General features: G+C 42.7%; 1 protein-coding gene across 11 annotated transcripts in view; it reads right to left on the bottom strand.

Annotated features, from left to right (window-relative positions):
• Positions 1–600: 600 nt before the first annotated feature.
• The window catches only part of adgrl2a (adhesion G protein-coupled receptor L2a), a 96,870-nt gene continuing 81,872 nt past the window's right edge, over positions 601–15,598 (bottom strand). For 4 of the 11 annotated variants that reach the window (XM_070960362.1, XM_070960360.1, XM_070960359.1 and 1 more), the window contains 9 exons: positions 11,817–11,908; positions 10,452–10,496; positions 10,121–10,147; positions 8,719–8,887; positions 8,399–8,527; positions 7,549–7,645; positions 5,839–5,967; positions 5,070–5,087; positions 601–3,155 (listed from right to left, as the gene is read on the bottom strand). In XM_070960362.1, coding sequence (XP_070816463.1) covers positions 2,308–3,155; positions 5,070–5,087; positions 5,839–5,967; positions 7,549–7,645; positions 8,399–8,527; positions 8,719–8,887; positions 10,121–10,147; positions 10,452–10,496; positions 11,817–11,908 — 1,554 coding nt within the window. In that variant the 3' untranslated portion in view covers positions 601–2,307. Of the gene's footprint in view, positions 3,156–4,036; positions 5,088–5,838; positions 5,968–7,548; positions 7,646–8,398; positions 8,528–8,718; positions 8,888–10,120; positions 10,148–10,451; positions 10,497–11,816; positions 11,909–15,598 lie in introns of those variants that run through there. The other 7 variants (XM_070960363.1, XM_070960367.1, XM_070960366.1 and 4 more) reach the window with 5 other exon arrangements.

Raw genomic sequence — 15,598 nt, forward strand, 5'->3', positions numbered from 1 at the left:
ACCTCAACGCTTGATTCCTAACTGACATTTAAGGGGTCTGTGCAAGAGATCACAAAAAAAGAACATAATTCTTCTACGACAATTTGTAGCCTCAGATAATTGCACAAAATGTCACATAATTGTGGAAAAAGTCAAAACAACACACAGCCCACACAGCATTATGTGCACCAGCTCTGACATAAAGCGGGTTTTTGCTAAGTTCTGAGTCATTTCCTTCAATGCCAAATGGTAGACAGTGCAATTTCCAGCTACCCTGCTGAGAGCTGTCACTCCGCCTCAAATGGTGTTATATTAAAATGCTTCGTAAATTAGCACTACCTGAGGCATAAACTGTACAAGAACTGACTGTGGGCTTCAGCAGCAGCAGCAGACATTAATTAGTCCAAATATGTGTCATACTCGGACATATTATGTGTAATATATTTCTACATCTGCAGCCAAGTGTAACATTGACCCCTTGTTAGGTCCACGGACATGTTTCCACTCCCACATGGAATTAAAGCCAACGTCTTACATGATCTGTAGCGCAGGCCTTTTTAATGGTGCCAGGACTAGTGTTCATTCAATAATATACTAAGTGGACAATGCTGTGAACCAGTGTCATTTTTGAACCTTTATTAGTGTTACAACCACACAGAGGAACATTTACAATGCAATTTTCCTACCTGAGTTTCTCATCTTTGAATCACATGGAAAGATTTGGCTTCTCTAACACATACGGTGAAATGAGTTCTCTCTACTCTGCAGCGATGGAAGAATATAAAGCAGAACAAAAAGCAAATAAATCCCCCAGAAAACAACTCCGCCAATTTAGCGTTCAAGGTGCTCGGAACTTACTTATAACCTGAGTCAAAAGTGTATTTTGTCCATAGCAAAATAATTAAGACCTGTTTTCTCAAATAGTACCAAAAACACAAACCATTAAAAAGCAACTGGCATTTGACAAAAAATCTCACATTTATTTTATTTGTTAAACAAGTGTTGAACTTTACATCAGTCTTAAGTGATGAGCCCCTTGGTAACATGTTTACATAGAAAACATGAGCTACAGTACAGCATGTATACCAGTGCTGGAAAATATTCACACATTTCCCATTTATTTTTCAATAAATAAAATGTCCAAACCCAGGCGGAAGAACTACATTTATGATAAACTTTATTGTCAAAAGTCGGTCATTTGCGCGTGCCCATTACTCTGCCATGACTGTTAAAAAGATCTATTTCATTCAGAATTACACAAAAAAACTGTGCAATGCATAAATCGCTTTAACTGGGTTTCTGCATTCCCATTCTACTAAAGTAATGATACTTTGGCAAAATCAAAGAGACATATTTCAATGGGCGATATCAATGAACTCAATAAGCAAAAAAACACTGTTCACAAGTGATAATGCATCTTTGTAATTTGTTGAATCCTCCTTTGTTTTCACAAGCCATTACGTTCAAACATACTACCATGAATGAAGTGTTGGAACCATAAACACACCGTATAACATATGTGCAACTTCTACACAATAGTCTCTCAAACGTTAAATTTTGCAATTAAAAGGTTTCTTCATATTTACGGTTTCCCATGATTTTTTATTTTACACTAGCAATACAACAAAATATATATTTTAGCCATTTTCCTTGACAACAGTTCAATGTACAGTTGAGAAAATATAAGGCCAGGGGCTTGATTGCTAGTGGTTATACAATCCAAACTTCATGGTGATGGAGACTCTGGGCAACCAGGACCTTATATTCCTTTTCTAACAGTCTGATCAGGAACATTTTACAAACAGAGTCCATGTCCTGGTCCAGGCGTGTTGTTTTGTTTACAATAAAAAAACAGGCTTCAACGAGGATGTTGGGGAGTGTATGTACAACCTTTTAACCAGGAAATTCTGATCTGATGTAGCCAGTAATGTTTCTTTTCTTTTTTTTTTGTCTTTTTTTTAATTTTCGTACCTTAAATTTTTCTCAATTATTCAACAGCAGCAGCACATTTAAATACATAGTTGGCTTGTCTCTTGAAATTGAAATTCGACTCTGCTTTTTATGTACAGTCTCATTGAAACTTTGCACTGCATCGCTGTGCACCAAGTCTGTTGGTCTGCAGGGAGGGTAATAGAGTGGCATGTTTGGGGAGGAGGAGATGGCGATGCAGCTGGAGGAGGAGGGTTTGTAAATGGCGAGTGTGTATGACGGGGCTTCTAGGCTCTCTTAAAAAATAAATCAAACACTTCCTTCCCTTCACGAGTGTGTCCTCCGAGAGGTCAGGGCTACACAAGGGCAGGAAGAGGTTTGGGGATGATTTAAATACATTTAAAGGCTTGTCACTAACTGCATCTGTCCTTCCCGTACATCGCCTTCAGGGATGCAGCCCTCTGTGGTGATAGGAATAATGTAACCGTCGCTGCTCCCTCTGCCTATCTGGTAATAGGCTTGGAGCTGGTGGCCAGACCCTAAGTTAGGCATGCTCTTGTAGTAAACGTCCTCATTCTCACTCCTCTTGGAGGGGGACAGGTCCTCCACCACTTCGGGGCTGCTCTCGGGGTATGGAGAGTCCCTCAGATTAGGCATACTAGTGTACAAGGAGTCTCTGTTTGGGGACTGTAGATTATCGTCGGGGTTGGTGGGTGTCAGCTGGCTGACAAAGGTTTCAACTCCCCCATCGGTCCTCACCTTCTTCTGGGGTGCGTACAGAAGCGAGTGAGTCCGTTGGGGGATGAGTGGTGCCTCCAGCTCCTGCTGATGGTGCAGCTCGAGGCCCACCGTGTCATCCACATGCACCAAAGACGAAGCGTCAGCGACGATAGCGTCGTCTTCGCTGCTGCTGCCGCCTACCACTGTCACCTTGGGCGGAGCCCGCTCCGCGTGGTGGTGATGGTGGTACTGCGGGGGCTGCTGGTGGTGGGGCGGATGATGTAAACTGGGGTGCTGCTGCTGTTGCTGTTGGTGGCTTTTGTTACAGGCACGCAGGTTATTGTGTACTAGCTCGGAGATGATCATTTTCTCGAAGGCAGCATCGTCCAGACTGAGGCCGCAGTCTACTACCTGCACACTGTCGCCAAAGTCCCCATTGCGGAGTGAGTAGCTATTGTTAAAGTTACCATTTAGCGGTAGAGTATCCATTGCACTCGTATCCCTCACCGCATTGTTCAGTGAGTGCCCTGGAAAGAGAGGAACACGTGAGGGGATTTTACATTAGTCAACACCAGCAACTGTAAAATAAAGAAAGTTTAATGCTGTTTAGGATGCAGTTTCACATAAAGGACTCAAGTCAAATTAAGCCATGCCGTAAATCCGTTAGTTAGGCACAACCCTTAACATACAGTACATGAGCATGCATTATTTGCAATGAGAAATCATTTTACTTTCTCACAAATACATTTTGACTTTCCCTTTTGAAAGTTGCTTCATAATAAGCAAGCACTGTGCATTTTAGTCTGCCACAAAAGTGACAAAGCAATGAAAAAGATCCCAAACAACATTAAAAAAACAAACTGAAACAGTAATCACCATCACAACACACCGGGCAAAAGTAGATGTCCACGAGTATGAAGCCACAAACGGGCAAGCTACAACACTTACAGGTTTTCTAGCAACTAATAGGTTGGTTGTGCCAAGGGAAAGAAAAGGACAGAGATGGGAAAAGATGACACAGACAGAAAGGGAAAGTAGTCATGTATCAACATGGGACAGCCATCTTTGTTCTCACTACAAGGGGAGCCCACAAGCAGCACTCCACCATCACCACACACAGCAGGTGAAAAGACTCACTTTAGACAACTCACATCATGTCTGTCTGCTCAGGCTATCTGGTCTAAGAGCAGCTGATGTACAAAAGAAAGTAAAATGATTTATTGTAACATGGAGAAGAATCACTCAAAAGAACAACAAAACATAAAGTAAAAGTCTTAACTGCAACTTAGCAAGAGCAAGGGTTCAGCAAATGAAATAAACAAGCATTAAATAGCTTTTACGTTTATTAATTAAATGCCAACAGCTATTTTTGCAGCTATTTTTACTTTTTTTTTTCCTTTTTTTTTTTGCGTTGGTACACTTTCTGTCCATTAGTGGGCAGCTTGTGCACCCAAAGCTGGCAAAGGTCAGAGCTTGCCCGCAGCCCAGCACTTGGCATCCGTCACAGTGACAGTTCCCAGTGAGACCCCGGTCACTAGCAGAACAGCTCAAGAATAACACAGCCGCTGCAGAGGTCAGACGCAGTCATGTTAGGAATTTCTCAAAGCATGGAGGTCATGGAAAACAGCAGCCAAAAGGATAAATATTAGTTATGGCATGATTGAGAGACGAGATAAAGGAAAAATGTGCTCTGCTGTGGCTGACGTGCCTCCCCGCAGAACAACAGATGTAACAAATTAAGATGAAGACTAATGGGATATATTTGTCCTTGTCGAGAAATAAAAATGGGAGTCATTTGTGATTGTTGGAGGCATGTTAAAGGTGCAGTTGCTATTCAAAATGAGGGGGAACGACAAGAGAGTTCTGGAAAAAAGGGAGCATGGGAAAATGAAACAGCTGCTGCCATGACATCCATGTGTTTACGCCTGCTAGGAGGCAATTTGGTGTCCAGACAGGTGTGGTCTGGAAAGGTGTGAGGGGAATACTACTGGACACTGAGACTGCCGAATGCCACAAGAGGACAGACATTAGGGAGAAAAGAAAAGAAAAGAAAAGAAAAGAAAAGAAAAGAAAAGAAAAGAAAAGAAAAGAAAGAAAAAAAGAAAACTCTCTGATAAATGCTCCTTTCTGCCAGAGAAAAGCAACACATCTTTGGTTGGTTAAAATCACAAATTAAGCAGAAGAGAGAGAAGCAGAGTAATGGGCATTTGCGATAAAGCTGTCAGATTCTGAAGATTACTTGAAATGGCTAAAGAAATCCTTTATTTCTTTTCAGATTAGAGTGGAATTTGGGTGGATAATTTTGTGAACCACTTGCTCACTGAGTGTGTGTTAATGGCCTAAAGTAAAACCAGTGATTGTGCCAGGGTTTTGGTTGTTTTTAATAAGCATGCTGAAAAAAATTTACATTTGATAGGCAAAGTTAAGTTTTACTCCCATACTTGTCTCTCTGTAGGTCACTAGAGGGAAGCACAGGGGAAAAGCACAAAACATGACAAAAGATGCCATTTCAGTTTCAAAATAGAAGAGCACACATAATCACAGCAGAGTCTTAACAGTGTGATATATGCTTAAATGCCATGTGCAATTGAGATATAGTGATTTTTTATAGGTTTTTAAGCGTATCAGCTATTACCAAATATATCTATACATAGACAACTTAATGCAAATGTTGCATTAAGCAGATCTGTGTAAAGTAGCACAGATTTTGCTTGCAGTTTAACACGTTTTAAGGGGAAAGCTCCCACTAAAATACACCAAAAACAAAACCTCCTGATAAACTCATGAGCATCAATCTTAACAATCATGCAGTTTAAACTACAGCTTCAGGTCTACACCACTGTTTACATTATCGCAAGGCAGAACATGCAGTATCTCTTTCCCATCTTAATCATTATGTCCCGCTCAGAGCTCGGATAAGAGAAATAAGAGAGCACAGTCGGTGGGTCGAGACGAACCACAAACATCTCTGTGCTACATGAAGACGTGCGCGGGTTCACGCACAGACACACAGGTATGTATGAAGTCCATGTGCGACACACCCACACGTACTGTATCAAGTATTTGAGAGACAATGATTCAGAAGGAAAGGCGATACTGCAGAACATCCTGCTTTTCATTTGGCCTGTTGTAGACTCAACTGGAGAGACAAAGAGAAAGAAGAAAGAGCAGAAAAACCTGAATGCAGGTGAAAGAATTAAGCAAGCACACCTGGCGAGTTAAACACTGGAGCCGTGGGGGTGTTACATACGACTGTCTCAGCCAGTAAGGTGTTATAAGGGTTGTTAGTGCCTTGTGGTCGAAGAAGAGGATTTGTTAGTAGATAATTCCCGCTCATTCCTGGAGTGGTAAGACAGAAGAGGAGCAGATAAGTTTGGCGCAGTCAGCCGACAGTGATTGAAAGTTTCATGAAGAAGAGAAACAGTTTCAGCAAGTGTGTCTTTTGAGGCATGTGATTTAGAGTGCAGAGTGAAGTCTGAGAGGTGGCGTCCGGGCGCGGCTTCTGCAGGCCGTCCTCGCGTTTTACAGCTTTAGCGAGCAGGTTTCTTCACCTTTCAAGCTAATGCTAATGCTGTGTGTCGTAAATCATTCATAACCCATTATTTTATAAACCGATTTTAGACCCGCTAAGCTCATTATTGCATCCTGTCATCAGTGCTTTTCACAAGTCATTACTTATTTTGAACAAATACCATTTTTCAAAAATAGCACCTGGCATCTCTGTGATTGGGATGTTTTACTGTTTGAAGCACGTCCAAATATAAAATCTCCCCTAAGACAAAGAGCAGAATCCTTTCAAGTTTTGATATCAAAATCATTACTTAAGACTCAAATTTCCTTCCAAACCTCATCTTCCTTTGAGTTTTTTTTCCCACAGCTTGCAGTGTGTTTTAAGGATCTGAGGTATTTCCACTGCCATTTATCACCTGTGTTAAATGCCATCTGTCATGTTGGGAGGTCTCCAGGGATGTTTTTAATGACAGGGAAGTGCTTCCGGGAGATAGAGCCCTCCTTTAGTGCACTGACTCTACAGGGTAACTAGGCTACTACACCCCGGAGTGATCAATATCCGACCTTTACATTAACATCTCCGGTACGGTAGTCTAGGAAAAAAGTCCCGATCTGTATTGTTGCTGATTTATCAGCAAGTCAAAATGTGCTTCATAGCCCTGCGTATAATGCTTCACCTTGTGGGAATTGACAGCAAAAAAGAAAGAGGAGGCAAAGAGCGGCAGCGGCAGAGGAGGGCAGAGGAGGGAGCGAAGTTAAACTACATCAGTGTAAACCCTCTTTTCCTTCGCATGCTTGGAAAGCCATTTCAGAGGCAGCAGAAAGCCTAACAACACACTAAGCACTCCGGGTCAGCCAGAGTTGAACATCATCTTCTCATCATCATATTTGTGCTCAAGCTAAATAATAAATGACAGTTTTTGCCCTCCCTCCCTCATAAATCCCCCTGTAAAGTAACAGAGGTCACCTTATGTGCCAGGCAACAAATGGCCTCTCTGCGTGTCGTTGCATGACTCAGTTTTTAGTTTTGTCTATGTTTCCCCAGAGTCTGGATATGAACTTTAGACAGCCCGCTCTTCAATAAATAAAAAAAACGTTCTTCTAGCCTTGCCCTAATTTGAGAGTGACGTTGCCGGCCAGAATGATAGCGCACAGTGTTTGAGGACGGATTTTTGTAATCCTTCGCTGGCAGAACAGAGAGACTAGACTAAAGGCCTCTGTCTTTCTCCCTCCTTTCTCTTTTTTACTGTACTGCTGTGTCTTTTCAAGCTGAAGGCATTCATTACGATTAGCAGAGTAGGATCCTCTTTGGCGGTGTGGGATCATTGGAACTTGAAGTAGGTATTTTTAGCTGGATGATGAAATGTGTGCATAGGTGTGCATGTGGAGAGAAATGAGGTGTGAACTGACCTTGGTTAAGGGTGGAGGTGCTGTTGATGTCACCTGAGATAAAGGAGGACTCAGATTGCTTTCTTACGGTGTCATTCCACATTCTCCTGATACGACTCTGTCAGGTCAACAAGGGACAGTCATTAGGACTTTAAACAAGCCCGCTCACCTTTCAGATCAACTTTCATTTATTTTCTAAGTACATACTACTGACTATCGCTCCTCACATGCCTGCCAGGATTGCAGTGAGGGTAAGGTGGTAATAATGCGAATTTTACATAAGTCAGCTTTTGAACGACTTCAGCTCCAGTCATGAGCACCTTGAATTAGGCTGGAGGTTTAAGTATGATAGGGGTGTTTCTCTATAAGCACAGTACATCTGGAGCTATTGTCTAATCAGGCCTATTAGCCTTTAATAAGAAAGGAATAAAGCAAATGTGCTTTTTTTTTGGTTGTTTGCAATTTTGGCTTTCCCCATTGTAAAATGTGCTTGCAATGCTCTTTAAACAGCGCAGTACTATTTCCCATGCACATGACGTTAGTGAGAAAAAAGATAAAAGCAAGTGCTAAAGGGGGGAGAACAGAAGAAAGGTACTCATGCAGTACAGCAGATGCTGCTTGTAAAATGTGGCATAATGTTGGTGTCTCTTGACCGGCCTCTGAAACTGAAATGCATGGTGTGCATTTTTTTTGGAGCCGTACCTACATGCTCGTGGTGAAAGTAGATTCTCATGAGCAGTTGTTTAAACTTTGGGGGGTGTTAACAATGCAAATGAGCGGCACGATTGTGTGTGTGCACGCAAGAAGCACCGTGTTCTTCTCTGTTTTTGACACTTGGGGGGTCTTTGACTGTACGAAGCGGCTGGTCTACCTGTGTACCAGAGGAGTAGCGAGCGCTGGTCCGTGTGGTGGAAGTCTTTGCAGAACCGTGTGAGCTCTCGGTGGGCAGCCCTCCGCAGCAGTACGTGTGGCGGAAGCACTTGCTGTACTCTTTGCGGACCTGCATGAGCAAACAGCCTCGTATTTACGTACATTGTGGACTTAGCCAAGATCTTGAGGCAAGCGGTGTTTGTTCTTTATATCAGTGTGTGAATTCTTCGTGCTGGTGTAAAGGCCCATTGAAATTCAGGAGTGTTTCACCTTGAAGGAAAGACGGCTGTCTTTGAACACTGAGAATGACAAGAAACTTACTTTTTTCTGGAGGAGGCAGTGGAAGATGAAGATAAACATTCCTTGGAAGGTGTTGAATATGGTGAAGAGGTACGCCATGACAATCGAGGCCTCATTGATGAAGAAGAGACCGAAGGACCACGTGAGACCCAGCAGACACAGCAAAGCGAAGGCACCCATGACCCAGGATCTGAAGGACAACATAAAAAAACAAAACGAAACAAAAACAGAGGACAAATCGGACGTTAGAGGCATTTAGTGACCTGAGAGTGTGATGAGTGGGATTTGCAATCACCATAACTATGAAAAACTAGGAAAAAGGCTGTAAACCAGGTGAGAGGAAAACAATAAAATGACGAACAACACCTATGACGCTCTCACAACCCCTTTCCCCGCTGTCCCCACCCCTCCATCCACACACTCTCAGCCCAAACTGCAGGTCCTGCCATCAAACAGGCAAGAAGGAAGCAAAACCTTAATCTGGTCTTCTGTAAATAACTTTTAATGTGTTAGGACATACAGAACAGCACGTTCAGAAAGCACAGCATGTTTAAAAATAAGCTCAAAAAGCATTTAGCACGATCGTGTGCTAAATATTTAATTTGTGAGTGTGTTATCAGAACTGGAGAACTACAACCCTGATTTAAAACGAAGTTGGGAGGCTGTGTGAAACGTAGATGAAAACAGAATGCAACCAATCCAACAAACTGTGTTTACTGACAATACTTTTCTAAACTGTTCCTGAGCTCATGTACTTGCTTGCGAACGACAGCCTTTCCAGGATGCCCCTTTCATACCCAATCATGATACCATCACCTGTTACCAATGAGCCTGTTTACCTGTGGAATGTTCCAAACAGGTGTTTTTGGAGCATTCCACATCTTTCCCAGTCTTTAGTTGCTCCTGTCCCAACATGTTTGAAACGTGTTGCTGCATCAAATTCAGAATAAGCAGATATCTACAAAAATCAATGAAGCTGATGAGGTAGAACATTAAATATATTGTCTTTGTACTTTTTTTCATTTGAGTACATGTCAGAAAGGATTAGCAAATGATCACATTCAGTTTAATTTATGTTTTACACAGCGCCCTTGCTTTTTTGGAAACAACTTTTGGGGTTGTAGGCAGATGTGGAAAGAGTTCAAGGGAAAAAGTAGATTCCCCCGCTTCATGTGTGAAGGTCCTGTGGAGCCTTCAGACACCAGCAGCGGTCACAGTTCAGCGCTCAAACACACAACAACAACACTGGATTTCAAGATGATGGACATGAAGTGGAAGTGAACAGTCACAAGGACAGTGGATGAGTAGCTTTGAAGCTGCAGTTTGGAAGAGGATGGGCCGGTGAAAGAAAAGAAAGAAAGAATAAACGAGGAGAGAATAAACTACAAGCTGAGGAGAAGACTACTGGGCAACATGTTCTTACTTGATAAACCGTTTATTATCTTCATAGCTAGAGAGCATGATAAGCAGGAAGAGAGAAACACAATTAGATCAGAGCGCAAAACAGCGTGGGTTAGTCGGCATTTGAGTAAGATATCTTCAACTTTGATCCAGGGGAAATCACGAGAGGCAATGAAATTAAGTGTCTCACAAGAACTGAGAGTTTTATGTTTTGCTGTTGATGATTCAATTACAAAATTCTGTGTAAAGCATTTGGTCAGAGCACATTGTCTGTGGTTGAATTTTATGCCACTGCAATGCGTGGGTGGTGTTGTGCGGGCAGAAATTGTCGGAGGTGTACAGTAAAATCTTACCCAGGCAAATCTGTATTATAGTAGCCGTCACAAACGCGATAATTACTGGTGTGGATCGCAGAACAGAGAGAGGGAGAGAATGACAGCAGAAGAGAAAGGAGAGGGTGTGCGTTAACTTTGCCTTCACATGCAACATGCAATGACACTGGTGCCAAGCTGACTTTCAGACTAAACTTTGGCACAAAAAAACACACACAGAGAAAGACCACAAGGAAACAGCTACTAATACACAGCGTATTTCTGCAGTATAAACAAGCTCAAGAGGAAATCATTACATCCACACACAAGTGAACACCAATCTCACCACGTGCCCCCATGTTCGGTAAATGTGTTCTGTTGTGGTTTCCTTGATAAGGTAGTAGTCTATCTCAAATAAACTGAGAAGTCTAAATAAGCCCTTTTCTGACTGTTCTTCCTGATTGCGGTGCTGTAATGTTGCACACATTCATTAAGGAAAAAATGAAAAATAACAAACACAGGATGAAAATAGCAGTGCCGCTCCTCCGCAGAGCAGAAGCTGAAATACGGAAAAAAAAAATAAAAAAAATGGTGCAAACTGACATGGGGCAACAAAACCAGACAACCCCAAATGGAAGAGGCCCTGAAATCCAGCCCGCAGCAAACAGCAATAAATATTGTTTTTTGCATAAGTGCAAAAAATAAAAAAATAAACTCCCAAAACAATTAGTGCTTCAGAAAACACTGCTTTCCTTCCCAAAGCACAACACGTCATAAATGTTGAGGCGAGTCTGACAGCCTGAACTAGAAGGGGGTGGTGGTGGTCGGGGTGGTGGCGGTTGTGTAGGGAAGGAATTTTTTTTTCTTTTCTGGGATCTATAAAAAAAAAAGGTTTGACATGTTCCAGCAACAAACACACATGGTAGCTGTTACTCTGTACCCCACCCTAGCAGAGCTAACAGTGCACAGTAAAGTCGCAGCCTTGGAGTGATGTGTGTCATGCCAGTGCAATTCTGCGGCCGGTGGCTCGGAGCAAAACAACAAAGGACAAAAAGACGACTCATGAAGTCTGCGTAGTCATCATGACGGCTGAGTCGTGCCAAAAGTCTCACTGAAAAACTGGGTAACCAAGTCAAAAACAATGAAGATGTTCCATCTGATCTGGATCATTTCAAAAACCGCCAGAAAAAATAGCTAAGAAACATGGTAGTCAAGTACTGAAGTCAGGCTCGGAGGTGAGGGTGTAATGCGTTTCCCAGGAAACATTATCAAATAAAAATGAAAAAAAATATTACCTCGAGAGTAAAAGAGCCTTATTTTTCATGGGAGTAATGGCAGAATAGCACCAATGTTATATTGCTGATAAGCAGGAGAATGCTGGAGTTCAGCATATGACCCTTTACTTACTTTATATTCTCCAGTCGGCTCGAGTCTGGTTTCAGGGTGGTGGAGTGCTTCACCATTTTGTACATTGTGATGACCAGGAAGATGAGATTGAGCTGTCAAAACAGAGTAATGGCAGCGTTAATACATGAAGATGTATGACTCAAGACACAGCAGACAGAGAGAAAAAAAACTGTTAATTTGTCTATAAGTATTAAAAGAGGAGAGCCTTCAGTTCTCTGCATGTCCACAGACTAATCCAATAAACATCTATCGTTCCAGCCGGGCTCAGATGGGCCGACTGGCGCCAAATTTAGTGTCATTCTATATCAATAAGAGCATGGAAATGCATTAAAATCCATCACAGTGAAGGAAAAAAAAAGAAAAGAAAGAAGCAGCCACACAACAGCAGACTGGCAAAGTCAGAAGGGAATGAAAAGTAGCAGGAGAAATAAGAGACCCCCTTGTTGTACAAAACAACTGCATATCATTTTATGCACATAGTGAAATATTATAAGGTATGATCAGCTCCAAAAGGCTTGAGGGAACAAGGTATATTTTGTTCGATTTTTGTGTGTGGACACATGAAAAGAAAGAGAGAGCAAGAGAAATGGAGGGAGACGGCGTTTGCTTGCTTGTTTTAATGTATTAAATCTTAAGGGAGCCAGTGGCACATATCAGGTTGAGACAAGAATACTATGTGCGCATTTATTCGGTACCTTAAAAATCAATACTGTGATTTAGAGACACAAAGGCTGGATGGGCCAGCGAGGAGCCGCTCCAAATAATTTACTTCAAAAACATTTATTCTGGGGCAAACTAGTCCCTGACACAGCATGTACATGCACTCACACAGCAGAGGAACCAGACTGCGTTTGTACTGCAAGCCAGGCATGTATAAATAATGTCAAGGAATATCGAAGAAAGAAAAATTGAAATGTGTGCCTCCAATAGCGCGTATCAGAGGAGGAGAGAAATGCAAAAATACAGCAGACAAATACAGTATAATAAGCTACTGTGTCATTGGCATGGGTGTAAAAGGAAAACAAGAACATACATTTGCAATAACAAAAGGCTTTTTTTCAAGGTGAGCCTTATAAACAGAACATTTCAGTGTAATTGTTTTACCCATACAATGGCAAAACATATACAAGACAAAAAGGGAGACGCTTTGGCAGTATGAGGGCATGAAATGGATGAATGACCTTTGTGAGCTGGACTCAGACCACGGCCATCCACCCTTGAACAGGGATTCTCCGCGTTCTGGTGCACAGTGCTATCAAAAGACTGCCTGTGATCAATACATCACTCCTCCACATGCAATCAACTCATGGAGCCACTCACAATAACCCAGGCACTAAAAGAGAGGGACGACTGGGGGAAAAAAATCCTGAATCGCAAACCTTCTTTTATATCAGAGACGGCGCTGAAGCTGTGTTTTGTTTCGAAGCTATCAGCTATTATATCTATCAACTGCCTGCATGAGTCAGACGGTGGTGGTGGTGGTGGGGGGGGCGCAGACTTTTTTTCTAGTGGTGACATGGATCCAATGAGACACAGGAGAGGGACACAGTACTTTAAAGTAACCTAGCAGCACGGCACATGTTCCCACCCCCACCGACATGCTTTCGCAGCCCTTCCTGGGGGGATCCCCCCTTTTCTAGAGCCGTGCTGTCTTGCCTCCATCCTTCACTCTGTCTCTGAATCATCACTGCAAGCCATGCAGAAGCACCTCGCCACACTGGGACTGAGGAGAAAGCTTTTTTCTGAAGTGGACTGTGTGTGTACACACTGAACTCCAAATGAACTGCTGGGGATAAAATATTAAAGGTGCAGATGGAGCTGTCCAGATGATAAGAACTGCTTGCGACGTGTCATGATCCAAGAGGCCTCGTGTTGAAGCTATCTCAAGCATACTAATGGCTCCCCCCCACCACTCATTACTTCCATGTTCCCCTTTCATGGAGCTAATACCCCCTGTGCCCAGAGACAGGGCAACCTCTGCCTAAGAACAGGGATCTAAATGCCTTCCACTAGCTTTTGTTTTCAGTCAGTATTTAGGGCCCATTTCAACCAGGAGCAAAAAAACAAAAAAACAGGAAAAGCAAGAAAAGGGGGAGAGGAAACAACAGGATGAGAAAAAAGCGAGACCACCTTCTGTTAAAACCAATGTTAGTTGGCACAAACATGGTTTGGGTGGTGGGGGGATCCAGACCTGAGCCAAAGCAGTGCTGCTTTCTCTCCTTTTTCTCTTGCTTATGTGCCTTTTCTCCTCCTTTCTCTCTCCCTCATTGACAAGGACAAAGCCAATTTGTAGAGAAACCAAGGGTCACGGATGGTGTAGACAAACCTTGCTCCTGCACGCTCCCCTGAGATGCCCCTTTCCACAGTACTTTGTCTTTTTGAGTCAATTGTTGCACAGAACCAGAGGAGCAGTGCGCGATGCCTGAGAGCAGCGCTGTGAAACCTCATTCCTGTCACACATTAGCTCTGCTACAATACATTAGCTCCTCACAGGGTCATGATTCTATCTCCTCGGTCATCACCGCCGGGATCCTGATCATCATTTCCACTGCAGAACGCATTTTTCATGCAAATCATAATAGAAGCAACACACGATCAGAAAACAATGAGGGTCCAATTTAGGGAAAGGAAACATATTCCTGTGTGGCTGACAGAGCATTTGCTGAGACAGGGAGAAATATATATTTGTTTTAACACCGTGTTAGCTTTTCCTCAATTATAAGCTCACACATTCAAAGCGGGTGCCGAGCCGAAAAAAATAAGAGGGAAAAAAAAATCAATGAAAACAAAAAAGAAACATTTCACAATTTACTGAAGACATTTCAATCCGACACAGACCACTGCCAGGTCCTCTGCACACTTCCTCCTCCATTTTTAAATGCTACATCGAGTGGCAATGTCTCTCTTTGAGAAAACTGTGAAATGCAGTCCAGTGAGCACATTCGTCTTTTATTTATTCTGTTACCACACAGACAAAGAGATGTACTATATCTTTACTCTGAAAGCTCCTAGCGGTCTGCCAATGGTGCACAGAGCCTCGCTGGAATTTGACACGGGTGCCCCCTCTCTACAGTATATTTTCAGTGTCAGTTTGATGTTCAACAGAGGTCACTGCATCTGTAGATACAGTACTAACCATTATGCTGGATAATGAACACAGTGCTGAACAAATACCAGCCATCCTCCCTGCACAGCAGCAAGACAAGTTTGCAGAGCTTCCTCATCCCTTGGTGTGCACGAGGGCAAAGCAATACATGGTGTGGTGGGCTGAGGGGAAATATCTGAGGAATACCACCTGCTATTTCCTCCTTTCCTTTCCTTTTTTTTTTTTTTTTTTTGCACAGGGAGGCAAGACTCCCTAAGGTCTCATTCTTCTGAGCCTCTCTGATGGAGCGGGAGATAATAATGTCATGACCAGTAAATAATTGCATGCTTCAGTGGGACATATGTCACTATGATATGCTATATGTCCTTCACCCTGACGGTCCTTGACCAAACAGAGAGGTGCCTTTGCTTTTCTTCGTCTCTCCAGCACTGTCAGCTGCTATTTACTAAAGGAAGGCACAGGCACAGGCACACACACACACACACACACACACACACACACACACACACACACAGGATGCAGAGGAGGCAAAAAGAAGCTGAAAAATCTTACACTACGTGCTGCAAAATGCACACCTCGAGGCCATTTTTAATCTGTTTTTGTTCTTTTATCATAAGAAGTGGAACTCGAAGGCCCATTAGGCAACATCCGTCATGTGGGACTTCATGGGAGTTGT

Source organism: Chaetodon trifascialis, chromosome 4, assembly GCF_039877785.1.
Source record: "Chaetodon trifascialis isolate fChaTrf1 chromosome 4, fChaTrf1.hap1, whole genome shotgun sequence".
In the NCBI taxonomy this organism is placed as follows: domain Eukaryota; kingdom Metazoa; phylum Chordata; class Actinopteri; order Chaetodontiformes; family Chaetodontidae; genus Chaetodon; species Chaetodon trifascialis.